The sequence below is a fragment of the Heptranchias perlo genome, chromosome 30, assembly GCF_035084215.1.
Source record: "Heptranchias perlo isolate sHepPer1 chromosome 30, sHepPer1.hap1, whole genome shotgun sequence".
NCBI lineage: Eukaryota > Metazoa > Chordata > Chondrichthyes > Hexanchiformes > Hexanchidae > Heptranchias > Heptranchias perlo.
This window is the reverse complement of record NC_090354.1, coordinates 27,807,612-27,834,915: the sequence shown is the minus strand read 5'-3', so window position 1 is coordinate 27,834,915 and position 27,304 is coordinate 27,807,612. Positions and strand designations below refer to the sequence as shown.

The following is a 27,304-nucleotide window of genomic DNA, read 5'->3' as shown; positions in this document are numbered from 1 at the left end:
TGAGCTTGAGGGGCAGCTGGAGTCACTGCAGAGCATGAGGGAGGCTGAAGGTTTCCTGGATCGTACGTTCCAGGAGGTGGTCACCCCGCAGTCACAGAGAGCTCAGGATGGCGAGTGGGGGGCCGTCTGATAGGGTAGGAAGAGGCAGGCAGTGCAGGAATCTTCTGGGTGAGTGGCTCCCTCAAACCGGTAATCAGCAATGAATATCAGTGAGGGTGACGACTCCTCGGAGGAGTGCCGTCCTGAGCATGGCATTATGGGGCAAAGAACTGCACAGGGGGGCACAGTGAAGTGTAGAAATGCAGTAATCATAGGGGTTTCGATAGTCAGGGGGACAGACAGGCGTTTCTGTGACTGCCCCTGTCAGTAGGGGAACATTTAGGGAACAGTTATGTGTTCCACATGATATGTTGTCTCCCTGGTGCCAGGGTAAAGGAGAGGGTGCGGGGGGGGGAGGGGAACAGCCAGAAGTCATGGTCCATGTGGGAGCCAACGACATAGGAAAGAAAAGGGATGAGGTCCTGCAGTTAGAGTTTCAGGAGCTAGGGAGGAAGTTAGAAAGCAGGACCTCAAAAGGTAGTAATCTCTGGATTACTCCCAGTGCCATGCGCTAGTGAGTGTAGGAATAGGAAGGTAAGGCAGGTTAATGCATGGCTAGAGACATGGTGCAAGAGGGAGGGCTTCAGATTCTTGGGGCATTGGGACCAGTTCTGGGGCAGGAGGGACCTGTACAAGACAGACGGGTTGCACCTCAACAGAGCTGGGACCAAAGTCCTCACGGGAAGGTTCACTAGTGCTGTTGGGGAGGGTTTAAACTAATTTGGCTGGGGGATGGGCACCAGGATGTAGCATTAGAAAGGAGAAACAAGATGCACAAAGGATTGGGAGAGATAGATAGCACTAGAGTAAGAAATAGTACAGTATTAAGTGGGATCAGACTAAGAGAGAATACGAGAAGTGTGATAAATAAGGTTGGTGAGCTGCAGGCGCAAATAGCCACATGGGAATATGATGTAGTGGTGATAATGGAGACCTGCCTCAAAAAAAGGGCAGGCTTGGGTACTAAATATTCCTGGATACAAGGTGTTCAGGAAAGATAGGGAAGGAAAATAAAGGTTGGGGGGGGGCATTATTGATTAAGGAGAATATTGCAGTGCTGGAGAGACAGGATGTCCTTGAGGGATCAAGGAAAGAATCTATTAAGAGTAAAGGAACAATAGAGGTGCCATTACACTACTGGGTGTATTCTATAGGCCACCAACTGGTGGGATGGATATGGAGGAGCAAATTTGCAGGGAAATTACTGAGAGGTGCACGAACTATAGAGTAGTGATAATGGGGGACTTCAACTATCCTAATATAGACTGGGATAGTAATAGTGTAAAGGGCAAGGAGGGGGAGGAATTTCTGAAGTGTGTTCAGGAGAACTTTCTTGATCAGTATGTTTCTGGCCCAACGAGGAAGGTGGCATTGCTGGATCTGGTTCTGGGGAATGAGGTGGGTCAAGTGGAGCAGGTATCAGTAGGGGAACATTTAGGGAACAGTTATCATAGTATCTTAAGGTTTAGATTAGTTATGGAAAAGGACAAGGAGCAATCTAGAGTAAAAATACTTAATTGGAGGAGGGCCAATTTCAGTGGCTTGAGAACGGATCTGGCCCGGGTAAACTGGAAGCAAAGATTGGCAGGCAAAACATGTAATCGAACAATGGGTGGCCTTTAAAGAGGAGATGGTTCAGGTGCAGTTTAGGTACATTCCCATGAGGGGGAAAGGTAGGGCAACCAAAGTCAGAACTCCCTGGATGACGAAAGAGATAGAGAGTAAGATGAAGCAGAAAAAGGGGGCATATGACAGATGTCAGGTTGATAATACAAGTGAGAACCAGGTTGAATATAGAAAGTATAGAAGAGAAGTGAGACAGGAAATAAGGGGGGGCAAAGAGAGAGTATGAGAATAGACTGGCAGCCAACATAAAAGGGAATCCAAAAGTCTTCTACAGGCATATAAATAGTAAATGGGTAGTAAGAGGAGGGGTGGGGGCGATTAGGGACCAAAAAGGAGACCTACTCACGGAGGCAGAGGGCATGGCTGAGGTACTAAATGAGTACTTTGCATCTATCTTTGGCAAGGAAGAAGATGTTGCCAAGGTCACAATAAAAGATGAGGTAGTTCAGATACTGGATGGGCTAAAAATTGATAATGAGGAGGTACTAGAAAGGCTATCTGTACATAAAGTAGATAAGTCACCCAGTACGGATGGGATGCATCCTAGGTTGCAGGGCGAAGTAAGGGTGGATTGCAAAGGTGCTGGCCATAATCTTCCAATCCTCCTTAGATATGGGGGTGGTGCCAGAGGACTGGAGAATTGCAAATGTTACAGCCTTGTTCAAAAAAGGGTGTAAGGATAAACCCAGCAACTATAGGCTAGTCAGTTTAACCTCAGTGGTGGGGAAGCTTTTAGAAACGATAATCCAGGACAAAATTAATAGTCACTTGGACAAATGTGGATTAATAGAGGAAAGCCAGCACGGATTTGTTAAAGGCGAATCGTGTTTAACTAACTTGATTGAGTTTTTTGATGAGGTAACAGAGCGGGTTGATGATGGTGATGCAGTTGATGTGGTGTTTATGGACTTTCAAAAGGCATTTGATAAAGTGCCACATATTAGGCTTGTCAGCAAAATTGAAGCCAATGGAATAAAAGGGGCAGTGGCAGCATGGATATGAAATTGGCTAAGTGACAGGAAACAGAGAGTAGTGGTGAACGGTTGTTTTTCAGACTGGAGGAAGGTACTGGTGTACCTGGAGTAGTGGTGTTTCCCAGGGGTCAGTACTAGGACCACTGCTTTTTTTATATATATATTAATGACTTGGACTTGGGTGTACAGGGCACAATTTCAAAATTTGCAGATGGCACAAATCTTGGAAGTGTAGTAAACAGTGAGGAGGATGGTGATAGACTTCAAGAGGATATAAACAGGCTGGTGGAATGGGCAGACACATGGCAGATGAAATTTAATGCAGAGAAGTGCGAAGTGATGCATTTTGGCAGAAAGAATGAAGAGAGGCAATATAAACTAAATGTTAGAATTATAAAGGGGTGTACAGGAACAGAGGGACCTGGGGGTATATGTGCACAAATCTTTGAAGGTGGCAGGACAGGTTGAGAAAGCGGTTAAAAAGTATATGGGATCCTGGGTTTTATAAATAGAGGTACAGAGTAAAAAAGCAATGAAGTCATGATGAACCTTTATAAAACACTGGTTTGGCCACAACTGGAGTATTGTGCCCAATTCTGGGCACTGCACTTTAGGAAGGATGTGAAGGCCTTAGAGAGGGTGCAGAAAAGATTTACTAGAATGGTTCCAGGGATGAGGGTTTCAGTTATGTGGAGAGACTGGAGGAAGTAGTTCCTATCAGCAGATCAGTTTTTGTGTAGTGTGTAATCCCCATGCTCCGTGCCATGGTCAGTAAATCCTGCTGCTTCCTTACCGTGTCCCACTTTGCCTTGGCTCGCTCTGCCTCAAACTTTGCAAACTCCCGCTGGTCATGGATGGTGACCAACAGCTTCCAGATCAGTAGTGCCACCAGGCCGACAAGCAGGATAGCACCCATCAAAGGCAGGACAACAAGAAGAGGATTCAGTCCTTCGACGCATTCTGTGAAAAAAGAAAGACTTGCATTTATATAGTGCCTTTCATGGCCTCAGGACGTCCCAAAGTTCTTTACAACCAACTAAGTACTTTTGAAATGTCGTTACTGTTGAACTGTAACAAATGCGACAACCAATTTTCCTACAGCAAGCTCCTACCAACAGCAATGAGATAAATGACCAGATGATCTGTTTTAGTGATGTTGGTTGGGGGATGAAGGTTGGCCAGGACACCGGGAAGAACTCCCCTGCTCTTCTTTGAAATAATGCCATGGGATCTTTTACGTCCACCTGAGAGGGCAGACGGGGCTTTGGTTTAATGTCTCATCCGAAAGACGGCACCTCCAACAGTGCAGCACTCCCTCAGTACTGCAGTGCACTGTCGGCCTAGATTATGTGCTCATTTCTCCGGACTGAGACTTAAACGCACAATCTTCTGTCTTAGAGGTGAGAGAGCTACCCACTGAGTCACGGCTGACTCTAAGAGTGTAAAACCGTCAATAAGATGGTTATTCTCAGTTATCGCTCACGTGTCCTTTACCCTGAGGTTTCAAGCTTTCTCTTTTCAATTCTCCCTTCCAAAAAAAGCACGGTAAATTTGTTTTTAAGCAACCGGGCAGTGCAGTCACACTGGGAGTGAAGCAGCCAACTTATCCAACCCGGCAGAGATGGACAAATTCACCTCCTCAGAGGTCTGGATAGGCTGGGGTTGTTTTCCTTGGAGCAGGGGAGGCTGAGGGGAGACTTGATTGAGGTGTACAAAATTATAAGGGGCCCAGATAGAGTAGACAGGAAGTACCTGTTTCCCCCAGTGGAGAGTTCAAGAACTAGAGGACATAGATTTAAGCTGATTGGCGGAAGGATTAGAGAGGACAGCAGGAAAAACTTTTTAACCAGAGGGTGGTGGGCGTATGGAATTCGCTGCCCGAATTGGTGGTAGAGGCAGGGACCCTCAACTCTTTTAAAAAGTACCTGGACCTGCACCTAAAGTGCTGTAAGCTGCAGGGCTACGGACCGGGTGCTGGAAGGTGGGATTAGAATGGACACCTGGTTGTTCTTCGAGCCGGCACGGAAACGATGGGCCGAATGGCCCCCTTCTGTGCTGTATTTTTTCTATGGTTCTAGGAATCTGAGAGCAAATATCAGTCAGACTGAGATTAGAGCCCAGATTCACGAACAGGGAGTCCAACAGCCAAGTGCTGCCGCTACCAGGTGTGATTCAGTCTCTTTTTAGGGCATTTGAGGCTTGTGAAATGTGCTGGAGATACCAGAGTGGGAAGGTGCTGTGAGTATCAGGGGGCCCAGCGGGCAGCTACTCCCCAGAACACCATTATTTTTCTTGTCTGTTTCTCACACACGGGCCTCTTTCTTCAATATTATTCTCCTTGGTTGAAGGGAAAAATGACGGGGTAGATTTTAAACTTTACAAATCAGCTTCCCATTATAGAAACAGCCCGGTTTTCATTCCCGTTGATTCCCATTGATCCGCAACTCCAGTTTTACGCCCAGGCAACAAGTTGAAAATCTACCCCGATATCTAAACTAACCTCCTGCTTCTAGCTCCAGGCCCAGGCCTGTGCCTTGCAGTCTCCTGTGTAAAACCTGACTGCCCATGTGTCCCTTTTCCCCATGCTCCCAGCAAGTGAGAGGGTTGTCCCCATAGGCATTGAACGGCGTGAGGTTCCTGTACTGACGTAGATGTGGACTAAACTCACCGCAAAAAGTAAGGGATCTGGTCTAAGTACCCTAAGTCCAGTTAGATTCCAGTCTAAGGACCATTTTAACAGCATGATTAGTCTTAATTACTGCCAAACAACCCATCTGGCACTGAAAGTTAACTTTTGCAAGTGTGGAGTCAGCTTTTAATTATTGTTGGAGATTTAAAAAAAAATTTAAATCAGTTTCTTAAAACTTTTTTTCCTGTCTGTTTTTTTATCTCTCTTAATCCAATCTTTCTTTATCACTCTTTATTTCACTTTCTGGACCAAATTTGACACTGAATTCACTATTCCAACTTACACTTCCTGGTTCAGACTGCGCTGCTCATTAACGATTCTCCAATTTGATTGGTTAAGGAGATACACAGTTGCTTGCCCTGTCCACACAGGTCCCAGATGCCCTGTAGAGAGCACTGTATTTTTTGATCTCTAGTTTACAGTAACCTGCCGTGCAAAACTCTATGGAAAGTGCGATTATCACGAACAGCTGGCCCAATGAGCACAGCAAAAAATTCTGTTCAACGAAAACAGTTTTTCAAACCTGGTTTTTCAATAACCGACAGAATGGATTTTCCATTTAACTCTTCATGATAACGGAACCGAACGATACAGTCATTCTCGTCTTTGTAGCTACAGATGACACCATCCTTGGATTCTGTGTCTACAGACAGAGAGAGAGGGCAAAGAATCAAACAGTGTAATTCAGGGACAACCAAAACTCAGCGGATAATTCCTCACTGGCCACAGCAGCAGCACACCGCAATGTTCATACCACTCCCTAGAATCAATCCCTCAAGGTTGCCTGCAATCTGCCTTGTGAGGTGTACGTGTTATCAATCTCCGCTAGAAGCTTGGGTAGACTATGAGCGCAGTTTTCAAATTAATACTTAGAAGGTTCATATCAAATTCCGTACTTCGCTTTTTGAACTAAGGTGTAAACTTATTTAAAATGAGAACAGTTAAAATTCCAGGAAATGTAATATAGTGAACCCAGTGAATATCATGTGCTGCACCTGTTGAATGTAATGTACAAAATCTGTAAAATGTACAAATCTGTTGAATGGAATGTACTCAACCCATTGAATGGAATGTACTCCACAGGTTGAGTGTAATTTACTGAACCCATTGAATGGAATGGACTGATCACATTGAATGTAAAGCATCACACCTGCTGAATGTACTGAACCCACTGAATGAGACGTACTGCACCCACTGAATGAGACGTACTGCACCCACTGAATGAGACGTACTGCACCCATTGAATGTAATGTACTGCACCCACTGAATGAGACGTACTGCACCCACTGAATGAGACGTACTGCACCCACTGAATGAGACGTACTGCACCCACTGAATGAGACGTACTGCACCCACTGAATGAGACGTACTGCACCCACTGAATGAGACGTACTGCACCCACTGAATGAGACGTACTGCACCCATTGAACGAGACGTACTGCACCCATTGAATGAGACGTACTGCACCCACTGAATGAGATGTACTGAACCTGTTGAAAGTAATGCATTGGACCCACTGAATGTGTGTAACACAGTCCAGCCTGTGCATTATCTTGTGTAAGATACATTGTGGCCTTAAAGAAGATGTTTTTAATCTCACTTGGAGCAGTCCTGGGTCCAGTCTTACATCCTGCGTGTGTTAATAAATGGACCAAGTATGTGGCAGAGTGGGTGAGCTGATGGGAGGGGCCTGGCTGGGAGGGGACAGCCTGGGTTATGGTTATTTTCCGGAGCCCAGTGCCTTCCTGAACGAGACTGAGAAAGTGCCAAGCGGGAAGCTGCTTTTGTGCCGGACTGCTTATCCAACACACCCTGATTATTTTTAGATGGAGTAAAATCACTTCGAAATTCTAAAGTGTATTTTCAATGAGAAATGATTTCCTTGCCTTCTTACAAGTCTGTTCTTTTGTTTCCTGGGTTTCTTCCCTTCTCTCCTCAGACACAAGCTCATTCAAAGCTTCGATCTCACAGAGCAAAGGGTCAGGAACCTCATCTCTGTGGCCATTTTTCATCCGTGGGCCTAGATCGTGACAGGGTATTCAACCATGGGGTGAGGGCGCACCAATTCCCAGATCAATCCTGTGCTCTCCCTTTGTTCATGTACGTCCACTTCCCAGCAGGGATTGCCGGATAAGAATTTGAGAGTGGGGGTCTTGGCCTAGAGGCACAGAGGTCAATTATGGCATCCCAAAAATGTCCAGCGGTACCAAGGGATACAGTTAGCTAGCTGGGCTGCAACTGGTGTCAGGACCCCTGAGCTAGGGAGCAGTGGGGTACGAAAAGATCAGCAAAAGTTGTTGCTCTTGATCACTGTTGGGGGGCAGGGGGTGGGGGTGTCAGGTGAGACAGGATAAAGCTCGGCTGCTTCCTCACAGTCAAACACACAAACTCGAAGAATGGGCGTTTGCCAGCCTTGGCGGCCTGGGGAGCCCCTGGGCACCCAGGCATCAGCACCCCTCCCGGCCTCTTCAGCAGGAGAAGATGCTAAAACAAAAGGGTAGAGAGGGCCGTAGCCTTAGAAACGGTGTACAGTCTCTTTATTCCCCTAGCCCCTGGGTTAGAAGCTGCCTGTCGTGTTTCAATGCCAATTCCACACCCTGCTCGGCAGAGGGTCCTAGCTTCCAGCTGTTGAATCTCGACATATACGAGCCTGTTGGTCTGGTGTTAAATTACAGATGGAGTTGTTTTAGATGCAAGGCTTTGACAGCCCGGCTGTCAGCAATTCACTCCACAGCCTGTGGTTGAAATGCCAGCACTGGCTGGCTCTGTTTATGTAGACGGGATCAGTCCAGTTGTGAGTCACGACCCGTTTTACGACACGTCAGACTCAGACTGCCCCGGGTATTGTATCATGTCGTCAAGGTTGGTATCCTGTACATCTACACCGGGCAGTGGGGGTCTGGGCATGAATAGAAAACTGATTAATGCTCACACACCCTCCCGGGCCAGCGCTATTTGTTCCAGATGATATCATCCCAACCAGTTTTATACAACATGTAGGAGTTTTCCTTATACATGTCAGCAGGATACATGACAAATGCTGGCACTGAGTTCACTCCACCTGTGTTTTGTTGATAAACAAACCCTGAGTGATTTTGTTTTCCCTTCAAAGGGCTGCGTTGGTTAATTGGTGAATTGTGGTGAATCGGAGTGATTGAGTTCACAGGGACGGTATGTGGGTTTGTGCTCACCATATGCCTCGTCAGACAACCCTCATCGTGGTTTAGCTATCAGCAGGCAGCACTGGAGCGAGATGAGCTGCTCCCTTCACCAGGAGGGAGAGTCAGCTCCAGCGTAGCAATGACTCAGGAATCAGTCAGGTTACACTATGCCCAGGGAAACCTCAACACGGTGCCCAGAGTGGGCGCTATTGGGTAACACTGTGCCCAGGGGAGGGATTATTGGGGTAACACTGTGCCCGGGGGAGGGGTCATTAGGTAACATTGTGCCCAGGGGAGGGGTTATTGGGTAACACTGTGCCCAGGGGAGGGGTTATTGGGTAACACTGTGCCCGGGGGAGGGGTTATTGGGTAACATTGTGCCCAGGGGAGGGGTTATTGGGTAACACTGTGCCCAGGGGAGGGGTTATTGGGTAACACTGTGCCCAGGGGAGGGGTTATTGGGTAACACTGTGCCCGGGGGAGGGGTTATTGGGTAACACTGTGCCCGGGGGAGGGGTTATTGGGTAACACTGTGCCCGGGGGAGGGGTTATTGGGTAACACTGAGCCCAGGGGAGGGGTTATTGGGTAACACTGTGCCCAGGGGAGGGGTTATTGGGTAACACTGAGCCCAGGGGAGGGGTTATTGGGTAACACTGAGCCCAGGGGAGGGGTTATTGGGTAACACTGAGCCCAGGGGAGGGGTTATTGGGTAACACTGTGCCCAGGGGAGGGGTTATTGGGTAACACTGTGCCCGGGGGAGGGGTTATTGGGTAACACTGTGCCCGGGGGAGGGGTTATTGGGTAACATTGTGCCCGGGGGAGGGGTTATTGGGTAACACTGTGCCCAGGGGAGGGGTTATTGGGTAACACTGTGCCCAGGGGAGGGGTTATTGGGTAACACTGTGCCCAGGGGAGGGGTTATTGGGTAACACTGAGCCCAGGGGAGGGGTTATTGGGTAACACTGTGCCCAGGGGAGGGGTTATTGGGTAACACTGAGCCCAGGGGAGGGGTTATTGGGTAACACTGAGCCCAGGGGAGGGGTTATTGGGTAACACTGTGCCCAGGGGAGGGGTTATTGGGTAACACTGAGCCCAGGGGAGGGGTTGTTGGGTAACACTGTGCCCAGGGGAGGGGTTATTGGGTAACACTGTGCCCAGGGGAGGGGTTATTGGGTAACACTAGGCCCGGGGGAGGGGTCATTGGGTAACATTGTGCCCAGGGGAGGGGTTATTGGGTAACATTGTGCCCAGGGGAGGGGTTATTGGGTAACACTGTGCCCGGGGGAGGGGTCATTGGGTAACATTGTGCCCAGGGGAGGGGTTATTGGGTAACACTGTGCCCAGGGGAGGGGTTGTTGGGTAACACTGAGCCCAGGGGTGGGGTTGTTGGGTAACACTGTGCCCAGGGGAGGGGTTATTGGGTAACACTGTGCCCAGGGGAGGGGTTATTGGGTAACACTGTGCCCAGGGGAGGGGTTATTGGGGTAACACTGTGCCCAGGGGAGGGGTTATTGGGTAACACTGTGCCCAGGGGAGGGTCATTGGGTAACACTGTGCCCGGGGGAGGGGTTATTGGGTAACACTGTGCCCAGGGGAGGGTCATTGGGTAACACTGTGCCCGGGGGAGGGGTCATTGGGTAACACTATGCCCAGGGGAGGGGTTATTGGGTAACACTGAGCCCAGGGGAGGGGTTATTGGGTAACACTGTGCCCAGGGGAGGGGTTATTGGGTAACACTGTGCCCAGGGGAGGGGTTATTGGGTAACACTGAGCCCAGGGGAGGGGTTATTGGGTAACACTGTGCCCGGGGGAGGGGTTGTTGGGTAACACTGAGCCCAGGGGAGGGGTTGTTGGGTAACACTGAGCCCAGGGGAGGGTTCAATGGGTAACACTATGCCCGGGGGAGGGGTTATTGGGTAACACTATGCCCGGGGGAGGGATTATTGGGTAACACTGAGCCCAGGGGGGAATTATCGGGTGACACTGCCTGTAGGTGGGAGGGAGCTTTTGGGTAACAGAGGAAGTTAATGTGCATCATTTCCAGAGACGAGCTGTAAATCCAGAGCGAGTCAGGACTCGCAGCTCTGAGCTTTCAGTCAAACTGCTGTACAGGTTCCATTCGATGAGCAGAGACAGTCCTGAATGGGACTGATGGGAACTGCGGGGAAGGCACTGCCTGATGCTGTCCCGATCAGACAGCCAAGAGGCAGGACCACTGGTAGTTTAACCCGACGTGTCACATCGCACACTTACCCAGCTTATCCACGAATCGGATCTCGTCTTTGCACACCTTTTCACAAGTGCCGTTCTCCTTCAGCTCTCCCATGTCGAAGGCCTTGCAAGCGACGCAGCCCCTGCGAGGGAAGGGAGCAGAGAGATTGAACAAAAACAGACACTTCTCACACTTTCCAGCAGGATCACGGACTAATGATCAGGAGCAGGGAACCCTGGCTGATTTGCCCTTCTGAACGACCCAAGAGCCTATTTACGGACCCACCAATGCTGCAACTAAGACCTGCTGACTCAGTGCAGACCAGGGATAGAGACTGGGATCACCCTGTTCTCTCCGGCTCAATCCCACACCATGTGGTGCATTTATCCACTGGCCCACGGGGCGCGCTGTGCTTAGATATTATTTATCTCTTTAATGGGCTTTTCAGATAACTTTCATCTTTATTTTTTTGTTCGATCTGCCTGATGCAAAGAAAGACTTGTATTTATATAGCGCCTTTCAGAAGCTCAGGACCTCCCAAAGCACTTTACAGCCAATGAAGTACAGCAAGATCCCACAGGCAGCAATGTGATAAATGACCAGATCATCTGTTTTAGTGATGTTGGGTGAGGGATAAATATTGTCCAGAATGCTGGGGAGAACCCCCCTGCTCTTCTTTGAATAGTGCCATGGGATCTTTCACATACACCTGAGAAGCCAGACGGGACCTCGGTTTAACATCTCATCTGAGAGACGGCACTTCCAACAATACAGCACACCCTCAGTACTGCACTGGGAGCGTCAGCCTGGATTTTGTGCTCAAGTCTCTGGAGTGGGACTTGAACCCAGAACCTTCTAGCTCAGAGGCAAGAGTGTGGCCCACTGAGCCATGGCTAATGTGAAGAACTTCTCTCGAAGGCTTTGGACCACTTCGCCCTCCCTCCAACCGAGACGGGCAAATTGCCCCCTCCCTCCTTCAGAGGGGACCCCGAATGTGAATGCCAATTGAACTTGAGATTGGAAAGTATTGGCATAGTTGTCCAGCGCTGAAGAGCGGCGTTTCTTCCAAGGTACTTGTTGCGTTGGGGGTAAAGCCGGACTCACTTTTTGAAGGTGCAGGCGTCAGGGCAGGTGGGGCATTTCTCACACTGGTCTCCGTACGCTCCACCTGTGCAGATGCACTTCCCGCAGTGACAGCGGCCTCGCCCATGGCACATGAAGCCGACAGCGGGCATGCAGTTGTCGGTGTTTGTGGTGCAGTTGCAGTAACTGTCGGTCCAGCCCGGGAAGCAGCTGCACTCGCCGCACTGGCACTTGCCGTTCCCTGTGGCGAACGAAAAAACAGAAGTGAACCTCGGAGCTTCGAACATTTCACACATCCTGAACGTTAACTTCACCCCATGGGCCCCCGAATCCCCCACCCCCCCTCGCCCACCCTGCCTGCCTCTTTCACCAATAGAGGGGACTCAGGGTGTGCAGGGAAAAGAAATATTAAAACAGACAATGAAACTGAGATTTAGAAAGTGGGCTGGAACTGTCCGTCTGTTGAAAGCGAAAGAACGAGACAAAGAATGAGAAAGAAAGACGGAGGGAGAAGAAAAATAGGAGAGAGAGAGAGAAAGAAGAGAGAATAGGAGAATGTAAGGGAAAATGAGAGGTAGAAAGAATAAGGGGTAAGAAAGAGAATATGAGAAAGAGCAAGAGAACATAAGAATTGCTAGGTGAAAAAAGACCATGGTCCATCCAGTTCGCCCTCTACCATCCTGGTAGTAGCATGATACAATGATAATAGAGTTGTTGACTAATCATAGCAATCAATCTCTGTCAATCAGTCTACAACAGACCCAGACATGAGGTGAGGAAAACCCCAGTGGTGGAGAGTTTTGGGAACCATAGGTCCAAAGTCACCTGTTGCTCCCGAGCATGTTACACTTACCACATGTCATGTCTCAAATTACTCATATCCCAAGATATTATTTTCTGACAGAAATTTATCGAAAGAAGAATAAAAAGAAAAAGAAAACGAGAATGAGAGATCATTAGCAGCTGTGTTTCAATAGTCTGACCGAATGGACTGGGGTATAGAGGGTATAATCTCAAAGTTTGCAGATCTCACAAAACTCGGAAATGTAGTCAACAATGAGGATAGTAACAGACTTTAGGAGGACACAGACAGAATGGGGAACTGGGCAGACACATGGCAGATGAAATTTAACGCAGAGAAGCGTGAAGTCATACGTTTTGGTAGGAAGAATTGGTTAGGCCTCAGCTGGAGTATTGTGTTCAATTCTGGGCACCACACTTTAGGAAGGATGTGAAGGCCTTGGAGAAGGTGCAGAAGAGATTTACTAGAATGGTGCCAGGGATGTGGGACTTCAGTTATGTGAAGAGACTGGAGAAGCTGTGGTTGTTCTCCTTAGAGCAGAGAAGGTTAAGAGGAGATTTGATAGAGGTGTTCAAAATCATGAATGGTTTTGATAGAATAAATAAGGAGAAACCGTTTCCAGTGACAGAAGGGTCAGTAATCAGAGGACACAGGTTTAAGGTGATTGGCAAAAGAGCCAGAGGCAACATGAGGAAATATTTTTTTACACAGCGAATTGTGATGATCTGGAATGCACTGCCTGAAAGGGCAGTGGAAGCAGATTCAATAGTGACTTTCAAGAGGGAATTGGATAAATAGTTGAAGGGAAAAAATTTACAGGGCTATGGGGAAAGAGCAGGGGATGTGGGACAAATTGGATAGCTCTTTTAAAGGGCCTCCTCCTGCCTGTACCTATTACGATACTATGAGTGATGATTCTGCTCTAATGCATTGGGTTAGATACACTCTATGGGACTCTGCATCTCTTCCCATCCATGTACTAACAGACCACCAGAGAGGTGGAACTGGGAGCAGCCCACCCACTCGCCTTCCCGACCTGCCAATGGTGTATGATGCGGTGGTTCGGGGCGAGAAATTTTAAACAAAAAAAATAATTTAACTTAGGAGTTCCAAAACCTTGGCCGTCACCGAGCTGTGACTAAGGGCACTAAATTGGGCCGTGTAGCTCCCGTTGTTTCGGCGCTACACGGCCTCTTCGACATCCAAGATGGTGTCATGGATGCGCACGCACGTTTCCTGTGTGACGTGCGCCAGACGCCATTTTGGTATAGGAGTTAGCGCAGACGCAGATAACGAACGCTGGAATCATGTAAAGTAGGGAGAAAATGGCTTCAATCAGTGTGCAACGCTGATTTAAAGTGATAGACACCATTTTGGGACTTAACGCTCAACTCAACGCACAGTCTTAACCCCGACCATCTGAACGTGTCTTAGAGTGCCTGGAGGACCATCACCAGCGCTATTTAAAGGGACCAGGCAGGATTTACAGGTTATTGCTTCTGGCTGCCGAGACATTTGTAACTGTTTTTGGAGGTCTCCTAGGCTTGAATACTAGGATGCGGGGATATAGCCTAACATTTAGAGCCAGGACGTGCAGGAGTGAAGTTAAGAAATGCTTCTTCACGCAAAGGATGGTGGACGTTTGGAACGCTGTTCTGCAGACAGCAGTTGATACTAGCTCAATTGTGAATGTTAAATCTGAGATTGATAGATTTCTGTGAACCAAGGGTATTAAGGGATATGGGGCTAAGGTGGGTATATGGAGTTAGGTCACAGGTCCACCATGATCTCATTGAATGGCGGAACAGGCTCCAGGGTCTAAATGCCACTGCCACTTGCTGCCTCCTGATATGCGCCACCTTCTCCTGCAAGAAAGCGGGACGTGTGTCTGGATGATGTGCCTGTCATGGTTGAATAGCTGCCAGTGTGTGTGACCTGTGAGTTGTGGGTGGGCGGCTTGAAACAGTGGTAATGTGTAAGGGTGAGAGGAAGCATCTGATTGGAAGAGTTGAGTACTGATGGAAAGAGCTTATTGGTATGTGGGTGATGGTGGGTGTAGTGCATGGTGCAGTTGGTAGGAGACACCACTTGACAGTTGACCTCACTCACCTTGACCACTCATGTCAAAGCATTGAACTTCTTCCTGCACTGCATCCATGTTCATGATGCTCTGCTCCTGGCATTGACTTCGTCCCCCGCTGCCTCCCACTGCCTTTTGAGTATATGTCTGGAGGGCCTCTTGTTCCCCCACCCCCCCAACCCCGTGGATATAGGATGTCCCTCCTTCTGTCCACTGCTTGCACCCAAGGTCTCTAGTGCATCAGCAGAGAACCTTGGTGCACGCACTCTCACAGGCCTGGTACCAACTCAGATCAGCAGATTGGTGAGGTCTGGTGTGCAGATTGGAGGATGTGGGATTTAGTAGTGTGCAACCTTTATTCAATGTTTTAACATAACTCATCAGTGTGTAAACACAGGGATGGGACCTGCATCTGTATTTTATGTGTGCGATGTCTGATCTCCGTTCAGACTCCGTGCAGACAGCAGACTGTTATTTTCAGCAAATAACAGGTACCAGCTACCTTTAAGAGATTTCTAAGCAACATCCTCCCTTTAAGAGATTGAGCTCCCTTGGTGGTGGAAAGTGCGAATTGCATTGATTCCACGTCCAAGGCCTGGAATGGAACGCTGATTGCAGGTAAGTGCTCCCTTGGATACAAATTTGCGTCCTGCGGGTCCGTCGGGCACGGGTTAATAGCACGTCACGCTACCCGCGTCCAAAAACGGCCCCTATCGCGTTTTCCCCCCTAAGTTCTCTGGTTTTAGGATGTGTCCCCATGGGGAGGAAGTGTGCACTCTGTATTGAGCAAACCTTACAGGTAAACACGGAGATGGGTTTCACCATTTCAGACATCTGGGCTGACCACAAAAAAAAAGAACTGCAATGTTACTTGGCATCCCTGACCCACGACCTTTGCCCTTTGCTTTTTCCCCGTCCCTTTCTTTTGGTCAGTCCTATAAAGCAAATGTCCTAACTTTCCCTTCCCAGTTCTGACGAAGGATCTCCACCCAAAACACTAGCCTGCCTTCTCTCTCTCTCTTCAGGTGCTGACAGGCCCGCTGTGTGTTTCTAGAATTTTCTGTTTCCGATTGCTGGAGCTGAGCTTCTGAATGCTTGCTGCCGGCCTCTCAGCACACCGGGAAATCGCAGGTGCCTGTTAATGGATGGACAACCATGGCCAGGGAGCCCGTGGTTTCTTGCTACGTGTGGTCTCAATCATTGCTTAGCCGGTCAGGATGTGGTCAAGACTGAGCTTGGTTGTGTATAAACTTAGCTTGTATTCCCTTGAGTTTAGGAGGCTGAGGGGTGACCTAATCGAGGTGTTTAAAATGATAAAAAGATTTGATAGGGTAGATAGAGAGAAACTATTTCCTCTGATGTGGGGGAGTCTAGAACAAGGGGGCATAACCTTAAAATGAGGGCTAGGCGGTTCAGGAGTGAAATCGGGAAGCACTTTTTCACACAAAGAGTGACGGAAATCTGGACTTCTCTTCCCCCAAAGGGCTGTGGATGCTGGGGGTCAATTGAAACTTTCAAACTGAGATCGACAGATTTTATTTAACTAAGGGTGTGACGGGATAGGGAACAAAGGGAGTTGAGGTGCAGATCAGCCATGATCTAATTGAATGGCAGAACAGGCTCAAGGGGCTGAATGGCCTCCTCCAGTTCCTATGTTGGCACCGAGTGGATGCGGTGCTTAAACTGACCTCTGGATTCCCAGCCAGAGAGAGGTACACGGACACTTGGCAAATACTCACTCATTTTACTTTAAAAAACGTTTTGCTATTTTGATGTCTCTCACTTCTAAACATAAATATGGTTTCAGCGGGTTGGACTTGTGACAATTCACAGCCAGGGTGGAGTCTCACTGCACTCAAACGTGCGTCAGACACTGGGCTATAACACTAACACGATTCTCCGACTCACACTCACTGTTAGTGAGACTCTTCATCAGTATTGGAGCCTCACAATTTTGACCCTTGTGTATAACACACAGAAACAGGCCATTCAGCCCAACTGGTCTATGCCGGTGTTTATGCTCCACACGGGCCTCCTCCCTCCCTATCTCAAATAACCCTATCTGCATATCCTCCTATTCCTTTCTCCCTCATGTACTTATCTAGCGTCCCCTTATTTTTAAATGGGCTCGTATTCTGCTTCACTCTGTTTTCATAAACATATGGGTTCCTCGATCCTGACAGTGCGGGCCAACTGAACAGAGGGGAGAAAATACATCATAAACGGTACAAGAATTCCAAAAATAGCGCCGAAGGAATTCTCTTTCTGGTAAGTCTTTACATCTTAGTGTTGAATCACAGCCCAAGAATTTTAAATTGGAGCTGTCTCCAGCCCACACGCTCTAACAATTAAATCTTCCGATTGTGACATCGTGAGAATGGCTCCATTCGCAATGGGTGCCAGAGAGAGTCAGACAACCCCAGAAAAAAACATGACACTGGTGGGAGAGCTTCCCAGGGGGTCTGCCAATTCTGGGTCAGTTCTCAGGCCAATGTGAGGTGCCAACTCCCATTAAGATGAGTGAAGTCACTACACCCCCATAAGATACATTTTGGAGGAGGAAGGAGACTCAAAATGATGGGTCTACTTGAGACTGCTACAATGACACCATGTCTGACAGTCCCCAGTTCAACCCATTAAGAAACCCACACCCACCTTTTTTTTTTTGTTCACTCGCTATGGAGCGCAGACCCTCTCCCTTTCAAAAATAAACATAGTTTCAGCGGGCTGAACGTGTGACAATTCACAGCCAGGGTGGAGTCTCACCGGACTCAAACATGGGTCAGACACTGGGCTATACATTAATACGATTCTCCGACTCACACTCACGCTCGCTGTTAGTGAGACTCTTCATCGCCATTGGAGCCTCACCATTTTGGCCCTCGTGTATTACATAGAATTTACGGCACAGAAACAGGCCATTCAGCCCAACTAGTCTGTGCCAGTGTTTATGTGCCACACGAGCCTCCTCCCTGAAGCAACACATCCCACTTACTCTCGGCAAAGTCAAGGCTTAAGGACCTCCAATGTGCACAGGGTTATATTTCCCGCTGCTTGTCCAGTCCTATCCGTTTGGCCAATGGCTTCCAAGGTTATCTGGAGCAGAGTGGGAAGGTTCCCGATCTGCCTCTCCAGGTTCTATTCATGAGCCAGGTTAGCTGGTCAATCATGAACTGCGGACCTGCCTAGTTCAGGTACTGAGTACAGGATTGTAGGGGCTTGACTTGGTTCTGAGCCCCAATTGCCAGGTGTGTCATCTTGAAGCCACCTTGACCCCAAAGAAGGATAGTCACCAGTACAATGGTTTTGGACAGTGATCAGATAGATGTTTTTCACAAGGACATTGGATGAGCATTTTGAAAGTTGTTCCTCTAGACTTTCCTTCCGCTTTGAATTTTAGCACTTGGGAAAATGATGACATCTCACTGTTGAATGAGGTCTCTGACCCAGAATGTACAAAGCCTAGGAGCTGAGTCAAGTTCTTACTGGAATCTTTTCCAGCAATTTATTTGGTCTGACCCAGGTTCCAGTCTGGCGGGTGGGGCTGCGGGGGGGAAGGTGTAACTCCAGGCTGACTGAGCCAAATGAACAAATGGAAGGTGGTTGACTGACGTCTAGACACTAGATGCTTTTCTGAAAGCTTGAGTGTCGAGCTTCAGGAGCTGGACCACGGCAGACTTCCTGTGTACCTCAGCTTTGGGACTGAGTAGTTTGATGAGTATTGTGAAACGCTAATTATCTCTGATCGCTAATTAAAGTCATTTCACATGCAAGGGCCAAGCCCATGTGTAATGTGTGGTATCAGCATGAGGCAATGTCAAGCATTCCACACGGAGGACAATAGGTTGCACAGCTGCACTCTGCCCAGATGTAATGTTCCAGCTCAGTAGGAGAGGAATTCCCAGCCCAGCCTGGTACAGTGTCTTGCTGCAAACTCATATTCACAGGGGGAACTTGACTGAAACTGTTCCAAGTTCATATTACAGGGGGCCTTTAGTGCAATATTTCCAAATCAGGATTATATTTTCCCTATAGGCAATGCATTTCCCCAATATTTTCTGAGTGTTTTCCTTAAATTTGACAAGACTAGAAACATAATCAAAGTATGGAAATTATTTCATTGTTACAATATCTTGCAAAATAGATTGTACAGATATTTACTGGTTTCGGTCTGGAGCAGTGCAATGGGCTCCTTGTGGTTCTTCACCAATGGATTAAACATTGCTGGCTTGGCGATGCCTGGTTACACCTCCATTTAGCATCTACTTATCCAATCTGAGGCCCTTCAACATTCCATGGGACGAGGAGCTTCTTATGCTGTTGGGGGCCGGGGCAGGAGGGACATTGTCTGCACACAGCAACGAGCTAAGATGTGGGGAATGGACCATAGTTGCCAAGTGTCTACTCTTGGAGTGGACAATGTTTTCTTCCGCCCCCCCCATCGGTGCTGTTTTTGAGGAGGGGCCGTGAGAAATAGCTGATCTGGGGTGGGTTTGAGCTTTGCCCCATAATGAACCACGGATTGCCTCGTCTAAGCATGCGAGATCTTTCAACACGTGTGCAGAAGAGGTAAGCCCACAAGGTAGCGAGTTCAGCCAGCGCAAGGTTAGCCCTTTTGATGGCCCAATGAGTTGTGTGAGCAGGGTTGGGAGCAATTGGTAGGGACAGACTATTGATCATGCAAGGTCCTGGTTTGGTAGTTCCCAAGTCATTTACAATCTAATCAAAAGAGATACATGTTAAAATCTACACAGGCTAATTCTAGAAGTAATGGTGACAAAAGTAACACCAGTGGCTGTTTTTCATGGTATCAGGCGAGCGTTGTCTTAGCGACCTGCAAATCACACTGAGAAAACTATTTAATAGGAAATGGCAAAAGGAACAGAAGAAAATGAGATTGACTGAGACAGATAGGCCTGATTATGGTTGGGGGCAGTTCAGTTAGTTTGACAGACAACACCTCCTCTGCCAGATTATTTAAAGGTTGGGGCTTGCATGAAAAAAGAAATGCCGGGCAAACATTTTTTGGTCTATTTATAAACGTTCAGTGTAATGACGTAGATTGTGATGAAAAGCATCATCATCACATCGCTAAGAAATGATAAAATGGTAACATAGGAACAGGAGTAGGCCACTCAGCCCCTCGGGTCTGTTCCACCATTCAATTAGATCATGGGTGATCTGTATCTCAACTCCATTTACCCGTCTTGGTTCCATATCCCTCAATAGCAAAAATCTATCAATCTCAGTTTTGAACTTTGACCTAACTTCAATAGCTTTTTGGGGGAGAGAGTTCCAGATTTCCCCTACCCTTTGTGTGAAGAAGTTCTTCCTGACATCACCCCTGAACGGCCTAGCTCTAATTTTAAGATTATGCCCCCTTGTTCTGGACTTCCTTGCTCTGAAGTTGTCCATTGATAAACCAACCATTTCTAAACTGTTTCTTTACAGAACTTTCTTAGCAATTCAAAAAGCAAGTTCTTTACGGTAAAAGCCTTGCATTAATTGTTTGTCAGTGATTGAGTATTTCTGACAGGGATCCCCTTGATCCAAGTTAAATTTTGATACATATGCCAGGGATTTCCGTGGGATCTCTCTCCATCCCCCGTTAGAACTTCCGCAGGAGATTGGGAGAACCCTGCAGAAGTCCTCGCACAATGGCTACAGACTCATGCCTAATATGTCTGTGGAGGGGGGCTGAATCCCGGGGTAAGTGCCTGAGTTCGTGGAGAGGGGCCCACGTTTGGTGAGCCTTTGGCACTTTGGGGGCCACTGAAGAGGTAAGAAACGCTGGCTGAAGCTTGCCAGGCCGTGGCAGGGGTGCTGAGATCCTTCCCACATCTCCGCAGAACGGGCAAGAGTCTGACCCCAGGGGACACTTGTGTCAGGGGGCTGGTTGTAATATTTAAAAACAATTTTGTGCCCTGATGTTTGAAGGTCCAGGCCAGGATAAGGGCTCCATGGGAGCTCCACATCCACCTATCAGCCAGGTACATTTAGTGAGACCTGGCTTACTTGCGCCAATCCTAGTCTGGGTCCCGACTGAGGGTCAGAGTGAGGAAGCCCCTGTCCCCCCGGCCCGGCCCCCATGTCAATGGCCAGATAGGAGGTAGGCGGAAGCTGTGTCCCACAAGCCCATATCGTAAACTTCTCCCCGCAGCCCGGACCTGGTTACCGGGTCCGGGCCAAGTTTGCGACCATTCCGTTTACACCGTTTCTCAAGGAGTTCCGCCGAAGTTACGACAATCGGGAAAACCCCTGAGCAAATTCCACTCCTTGACGCATTTCCTCATTTTGTCTTTCTTGTAAAGAAACAGCTAAGTTCTATTGCACCGATATCACATCTTGAGGACATCCCAAAGCAGTCACTGTTGCTACGGTGTCAAACAATTTGCACGAAGGAAGATCCCACAAACAGCAAATGAAATCGATGACCAGTTAGTCTGTCTTTGGTGGCGTTGTCCGAGGGAAGAATTTTGTGCAGGACACTCTGCTCTTCAAGTATTGCTATGGCATCCACTTCAATAGGTGCATGGGATCTTGGTTTAACGTCTCATCTGAAAGTCGGCACCTCCAGTGCAGCACTCGCTCAGTACTGCACTGGAGTGTCAGGCTAGGTTACGGGCTGGAGTCCTGGGGTGGGGCTTGAACCCACAACCTTCCGATCCAGAGGCGAGAGTTGCTACGTTGTCTTCCCCACCCGCCATCTAGCAGCATTGAGAATGGGGAGCTCGCTACCACATGGAGTGGTTGAGGCGAATAGCATAGATGCATTTAAGGGAAAGCTAGATAAGTACGTGAGGAAGAGAGGAATAGAAGGAAATATTGATAGGGTGAGGTGAAGTAAGGTGGGAGGAGGATCACGTGGAGCATAAACACCAGCATAGAACCGTTGGGCCAAATGGCCTGTTCCTGTGCTGTAAATTCTATGCAATTCTTACCATTAGGTTTGTCTTACACAAAGATTTGAACCAAATTAGGTTAAAAAAACACAACAAGGTGTTAAATTATTTGTAGCTGTTTGACTTTAAGAGGGGAACAGGTGGTAAAACTCTGTTTAAAATAAGAAAAAAAATGAAACATATGCGATTAAAATAGTACATGCCTCTCAGGTGAGCATAAAAGATCCCAAGGCAATACTTTGAAGAATTGCAGGGGAGTTCTCCCAGGTGTACTGGGCAACATTTATCCCTCAACCAACATCTAAATAAAAACCAGATGATCTGGTCATTATCTAATTGCTGTTTGTGGGATCTTGCTGTGTGCAAATTGGCTGCTGCGTTTCCTACATTACAACAGTGACTACACTTCAACGAAGTACTTTATTGGCTGTAAAGCGCGTTGGGACGTCCTGAGGTTGTGAAAGGCGCTATAGAAATGCAAGTTCTTTCTTTCTTTCTTTTTATGTGTTTCAGTCGAGACCTTTAGCTTTGCTATGGGAGGAAGCATCAGAAAAAAGAAGCCTGTTGTCCCAGGGAACGCAATGACTGCAACACTCAACCAGCACCTCCTGCCGGCCAGTGATGGGCACTCGTTGAGATCGCCAGCAAACACTTTCAGAGCGTTATTCCACTCACCTGAACACAGCTTCCCCTTGTAGCGTCCACATGAAAAGTCATCGCATTCGCAGAACCTGCCGGATACGGTGCCAAAGTCACTGCTGTGGCAGACGCACTGTCCGCAAATGCACTCCCCGCGGCTGCTGCAAATGGGATCGGCTTTCTTCAGCGAACAAGTGTCCTGGTCGCTGACTGAGTAATCGCCATCCGTGCACTCACAGTGAGGACCGAGGCGGCCCGGGAGACACTTGCACACTGCACACTCGTAGGTCCCATTGCCATTGGTGCACTTAGTGCTGTTCTCCACCATTTCACTCTCACACTCGCAGGCACAGTTGAAATTGACGGTCACCTCCAGGGTATCGCGAAACAGAGCCGGCTTCACTGTGAACGTCTTCACTTTCTCATCCTTTGGACACTCTCTGACCTCCACTTTCACGGTGAAGTTCACCTGGAGACAAAGAGAGGGAAGAACTTTAATTTACATGAAGCCCAACATGTGCCAAGGTGCTTCGCATCCAATGGATTACTTCGAAGCGCAGTCACTGCTGTTATGTAGGTGAATGTGGCAGTCAATTTATGCACAGCAAGCAGCAATGAGATGAATGGCCAGTTCTATTTTTGGTGGAGTTGATTGAAGGAAGAATGTTGGCCAGGGCACGAGAAGAACTCCCTGCTTTTCTTCAAACAATGCCACCAGAATGTCCATCTGAACAAATAGTGTAATAATTTATAGGTTGTTTATTACTCTATAAGTTTCTATTACTCTAGGGGCTGCTATTAATAATGACTATTATTATTCTATAGGTTATTATTACTCTACTGGTTTCCATTAATCTATGGATTGCTTTATTCTATGCATTGCTGTTACTCTGTGGTCTGCCATTACTTTATCGGTTTCCATTATGCTATGGATCGCTATTATTCATGGTCATTGATTATTGGATTGCTGTTATACTGGTCGCTATTAGTCTATGGGTTGATAGTACTCTGTGGTCTGCTATTAGGAATTTAGGATCAGGAGGAGGCCTCAGCCCCTCGAGCCTGTTCTGCCATTCAATTAGATCATGGTTGATCTGTATCTTAACTCCTACCCACCTTGGTTTTGTATCCCTTAATACCGCTGCCTGAGAAAAATCTCAATTTTGAAACTTTCAATTGACCCCCAGCCTCAACAGCTTTTTTGGGGGAGAGAGTTCCAGATTTCCACCACCCTTTGTGTGAAGAAGTGCTTCCTGACATCACCCCTGAACGGCCTTGCTCTAATTTTAAGGTTATGCCCCCTTGTTCTGGACTTCCCCCACCAGAGGAAATAGTTTCTCTCTATCTACCCTATCAAATTCTTTAATAATCTTAAACACCTCAATTAGATCACCCCTTGGTCTCCTATACTCAAGGGAATACAAGCCTAGGCTATGCAACTAGTCGTCGTAATTTAACCCTTTTAGCCCCGGTATCATTTTGGTGAATCTGCGCTGCACCCCCTCCAAGGCCAATACATCCTTCCTGAGGTGCGGTGCCCAGAACTGAATGCAGTACTTTAAACGGGGTCTAACCAGAGCTTTATATAACTGTAACATAACCGCCACCCCTTTGTATTCCAGCCCCCTTGAGATAAAGGCCAACATTCCATTAGCCTTTTTAATTATTATTTGTACCCGTGCACTAGTTTTTCGTGATTGCTGCCTCATAATTTAACCCTTTTGGCCCCGGAATCATTCTGCTATTACTCTAAGGGTTTGCCAGCTGAGACATTGGAAGAGTTCATTTCTGAATTTTTTTTAAAATGTGCGTTTTATTTTTGAATAAGTTGACCAATAGAGGTGAAGCAGGTATCATCAAAAGTAGAGGTAAAACAGGGGTACAATAATCCGAACCTGGAGCAGAGTGCAGCGAAACAAGATGAGTGGGAATATTAGAGCAGGATGGAGCCTGGGGACATGTCATGTGCAATTCACAAGAGGATCTAAACATAGAGGAAGTGTTATCTGAACTGATCTGAACTGCTCACATGGCTTCTCAAAGATTTGCAATAAAAAGGCCAGCCGGCTGTCTGCCAAACTTTTTATCCTAGTTTTAAATTGGTAGCAGGACTTAGGGATGCAAAGTGGGAGAACTGGTAACAGATACACATGGGAGAGAGAGTGATTGAGATGATTAGAAGGCTTTAATTTATTTACAAGATCACAAGATAAATCACAGATGAGGGAAGCGATTCACCCCACCGCATCTCAGCTGGATTTTCCTCTGTTGCGTTACCCGAAATCGGAGGTAAATCGAGGAAAATCGGGCAGAAAGGCTGATGGCCCCATCCTGGACTTTCCTCTTTCCTCCTTCTCCCCAGCAGGGAAGGCCAGCTGCCCTTTCACCACCCTGCCACATGAAAATGATGGCGGGGAGGGAGGGCCTGGCATCCCGGCTGATTTACATGCCCTGCCCCGCTGGCACCGCCAACTCCACGGTCCCCCGGTGGGGGCGGGGGGGGGGGGGGGGGAGAGATGGGTGTTATTCCCTGGGGCAGCAGGGCAAGGCCCAATGAAGCCTTTTTTTGGAGGGAGGGGGCCTAGTATTGGGCACCTCTTCCTCTCCTCAGGCCCCACAACCGTGACTGTTCTATGATGTGGAGATGCCGGTGATGGACTGGGGTGGACAAATGTAAGGAGTCTTACAACACCAGGTTATAGTCCAACAATTTTATTTTAAAATCACAAGCTTTTGGAGATTATTTCCTTCGTCAGGTGAGTGACTGTTCTAGGCCTTGGCTCAGACCTCTTGGTGGAAGGGATCCCATGGGGACACTGCTCTACATAGATACTGACCCCTGACCCGAGAAACTGGGTCAGGGTCAGGGCAGAAGTCCCGTTCCAACTTTCCGTCAGCGGGAGGAGGAAAATACAGTCCACAGTTGCCCCCCTCCCCACACAGCATCCCCTTCCCATCTTAAGGTGCTGCCTCAAGCTGTCTCTAAAATGATACCAGTGCTTATGCCCCCACTATTTGATTGGAGGTGTCATTCCGTGAATTCCGAGAACTCTGGTTTCCTACAATTCTGTCCTCTTGGTGATCCCCCATTTCCTTCACCCCACCATCGGTGGCTGTGCCTTCAACCATCTAGGCCCTAAGCTCTGGAATTTGCTCCCTAAACCTCTCCGCCTCTCATCCTTTAAAGTGTTCCTTAAAACCTACCTCTTTGACCAAGCTTTTGGTCACCTGTCCTAATATCTCCTTATGCGATTCGGTGTCAAATTTTGTTGATCCTTATGTGGAGGAGGACGTCCTGACATCAGTCCTAAACTGGCCTTTCTCCAGTTCGAACTGGCGCCTCCTGGTCCTCATTGGAGGGACATTGTGAAGCACAAGAGTAAAGCTTGAGTATTATGTCCATCAGATGCCTCCAGAGATCGGACTACAGCCTTTAAAGTATCTTCTGTGAGCTGGCATTCTTTATGATGTACAATTGGTTGGATGTTACGTGGGACTTTCCCTTTGATCAAACAAATGGTGCTCTGGCAGAGCATCATCCTCCTCCTCCTCTTCCTCGGGAGACATCCACCTTCCATTCACAGTCCAGTGACTGAGCCAATTCTCGGGCAGCCCCTGTGGAAGGTTTGAGGGGGCAGAATCTCCGCTCAAGGGGGTTCCAGCCAAGCAAGTGGAGACGCCACCAGGGCCCGTATCCTTCTTGCCGTGTTGGCATCCTGAGAATCGAGTTGCACAGCGGTGGCGGGGAGAACCTTGAGCACCATGGACCGCTGGAGGTCTGGCACACTCCATTTTGTGCTGGCCCAGTTTGTGAGTGCGGACATTCGCTGTTAGTGTCTCCGTAATCCCCCTCCCCAGCCCCCGTGCAATTTTACTCCACTTCTCCTGAAGTTCTTTCAAGAGATGTCATCCAAATAAGTAAAATCCTCAACACCTTCTTCCTTCTATAGGAGAGGATTAAGAAAAGAAATCCAGTGTCCTCACTCTTGTAAGTTCACATGTTGCTGGCATCTCAACACCCAACAAAATGAGAAAAAAAGTGAAGAGCAACTGAGGAATTTGCCTGGCGCCAAACTGTGTCTCCAGGTACGGCAAGATCAGTCAACATTGACGATGTCGCCCCGAGAGATGACTCTAACCAAGGTAAAGTTGTCCGCAAGGGGTACTGGAGATCCATCAAGGTGACAACCAACACCACAGCGCACGCTCTGGTCAGAACTCTGATGACGAGAACTGGAATAAACTGGCTGAGATGGTTCACAGAGCTCACACCATTGGGTCGTTTCCTAGAACTATCTGGTGCCAGGCAAGAAACAAGGTCCCTGTTTATGTCGACTGCACTGACTTGTTTGTGCAGTTATGTTGACAGAGGTAGTTCCCCCAAGAGATGCTGTCCAATTAGGTGAGACATCTTGCACCTCCTTCCATTGCACTGGGTGACACAGGGGTTTTGCCTCACATTGGCTGCCCCTTTACCTTGGGGGACCCTCTTTCTCCAGATATGGAGCCCAATCTGAGGGTTCCTTCTCTGAGGATGGTCTCCATGGGTGCGAGTAGAGCCAGAACTTCACCTGTTTATTAAGGATCCATGTCACTCCATCCTCTTTGGCTCCACACTCTGTGTGCTCCTTGTGTCCCCAGGGAGTGACACCAGGGGAAGGTCACGGTCCCTCTTCTGTACCTCCAGTTGCAGATCAAGAATCCTTTGATTGGAGATTTGACATAACCTTCCATCCAAGAACGTATAGCTGGTTTAGCCACCATTGTGCCCATTGGTGATCTTTCTTTCTTTGTGTAGAATCATAGACTCATACAGCATGGAAGGAGGCCATTCGGCCTATCATGCCTGTGCCTGCTCTTTGAAAGAGCTATCCAATTAGTTCCACTCCCCTGCTCTTTCTCCATAGTCCTACAAATTTTGCCCCTTCAATTATCAGTGGCAGAGTCTTGAGGTGCTGAAGCCCCAGACTCTGAAACTCCCTCCTTATATCTCTCCACCTCTCGACTTCTCCCGCCTTCTTCAAAAAGCTTCTTA

The 27,304-nt window shown here is 48.0% G+C and overlaps 1 protein-coding gene across 1 annotated transcript in view; it reads right to left on the bottom strand.

The window, feature by feature from the left end:
* Positions 1–27,304, bottom strand: part of LOC137300019 (integrin beta-3-like) — a 66,782-nt gene that overhangs the window by 7,257 nt on the left and 32,221 nt on the right. The window contains exons 10-14 of the mRNA XM_067969106.1: positions 22,306–22,738; positions 11,868–12,087; positions 10,805–10,905; positions 5,912–6,031; positions 3,493–3,659 (exon numbers count right to left, since the gene is read on the bottom strand). Coding sequence (XP_067825207.1) covers positions 3,493–3,659; positions 5,912–6,031; positions 10,805–10,905; positions 11,868–12,087; positions 22,306–22,738 — 1,041 coding nt within the window. The remainder of the gene's footprint in view (positions 1–3,492; positions 3,660–5,911; positions 6,032–10,804; positions 10,906–11,867; positions 12,088–22,305; positions 22,739–27,304) is intronic.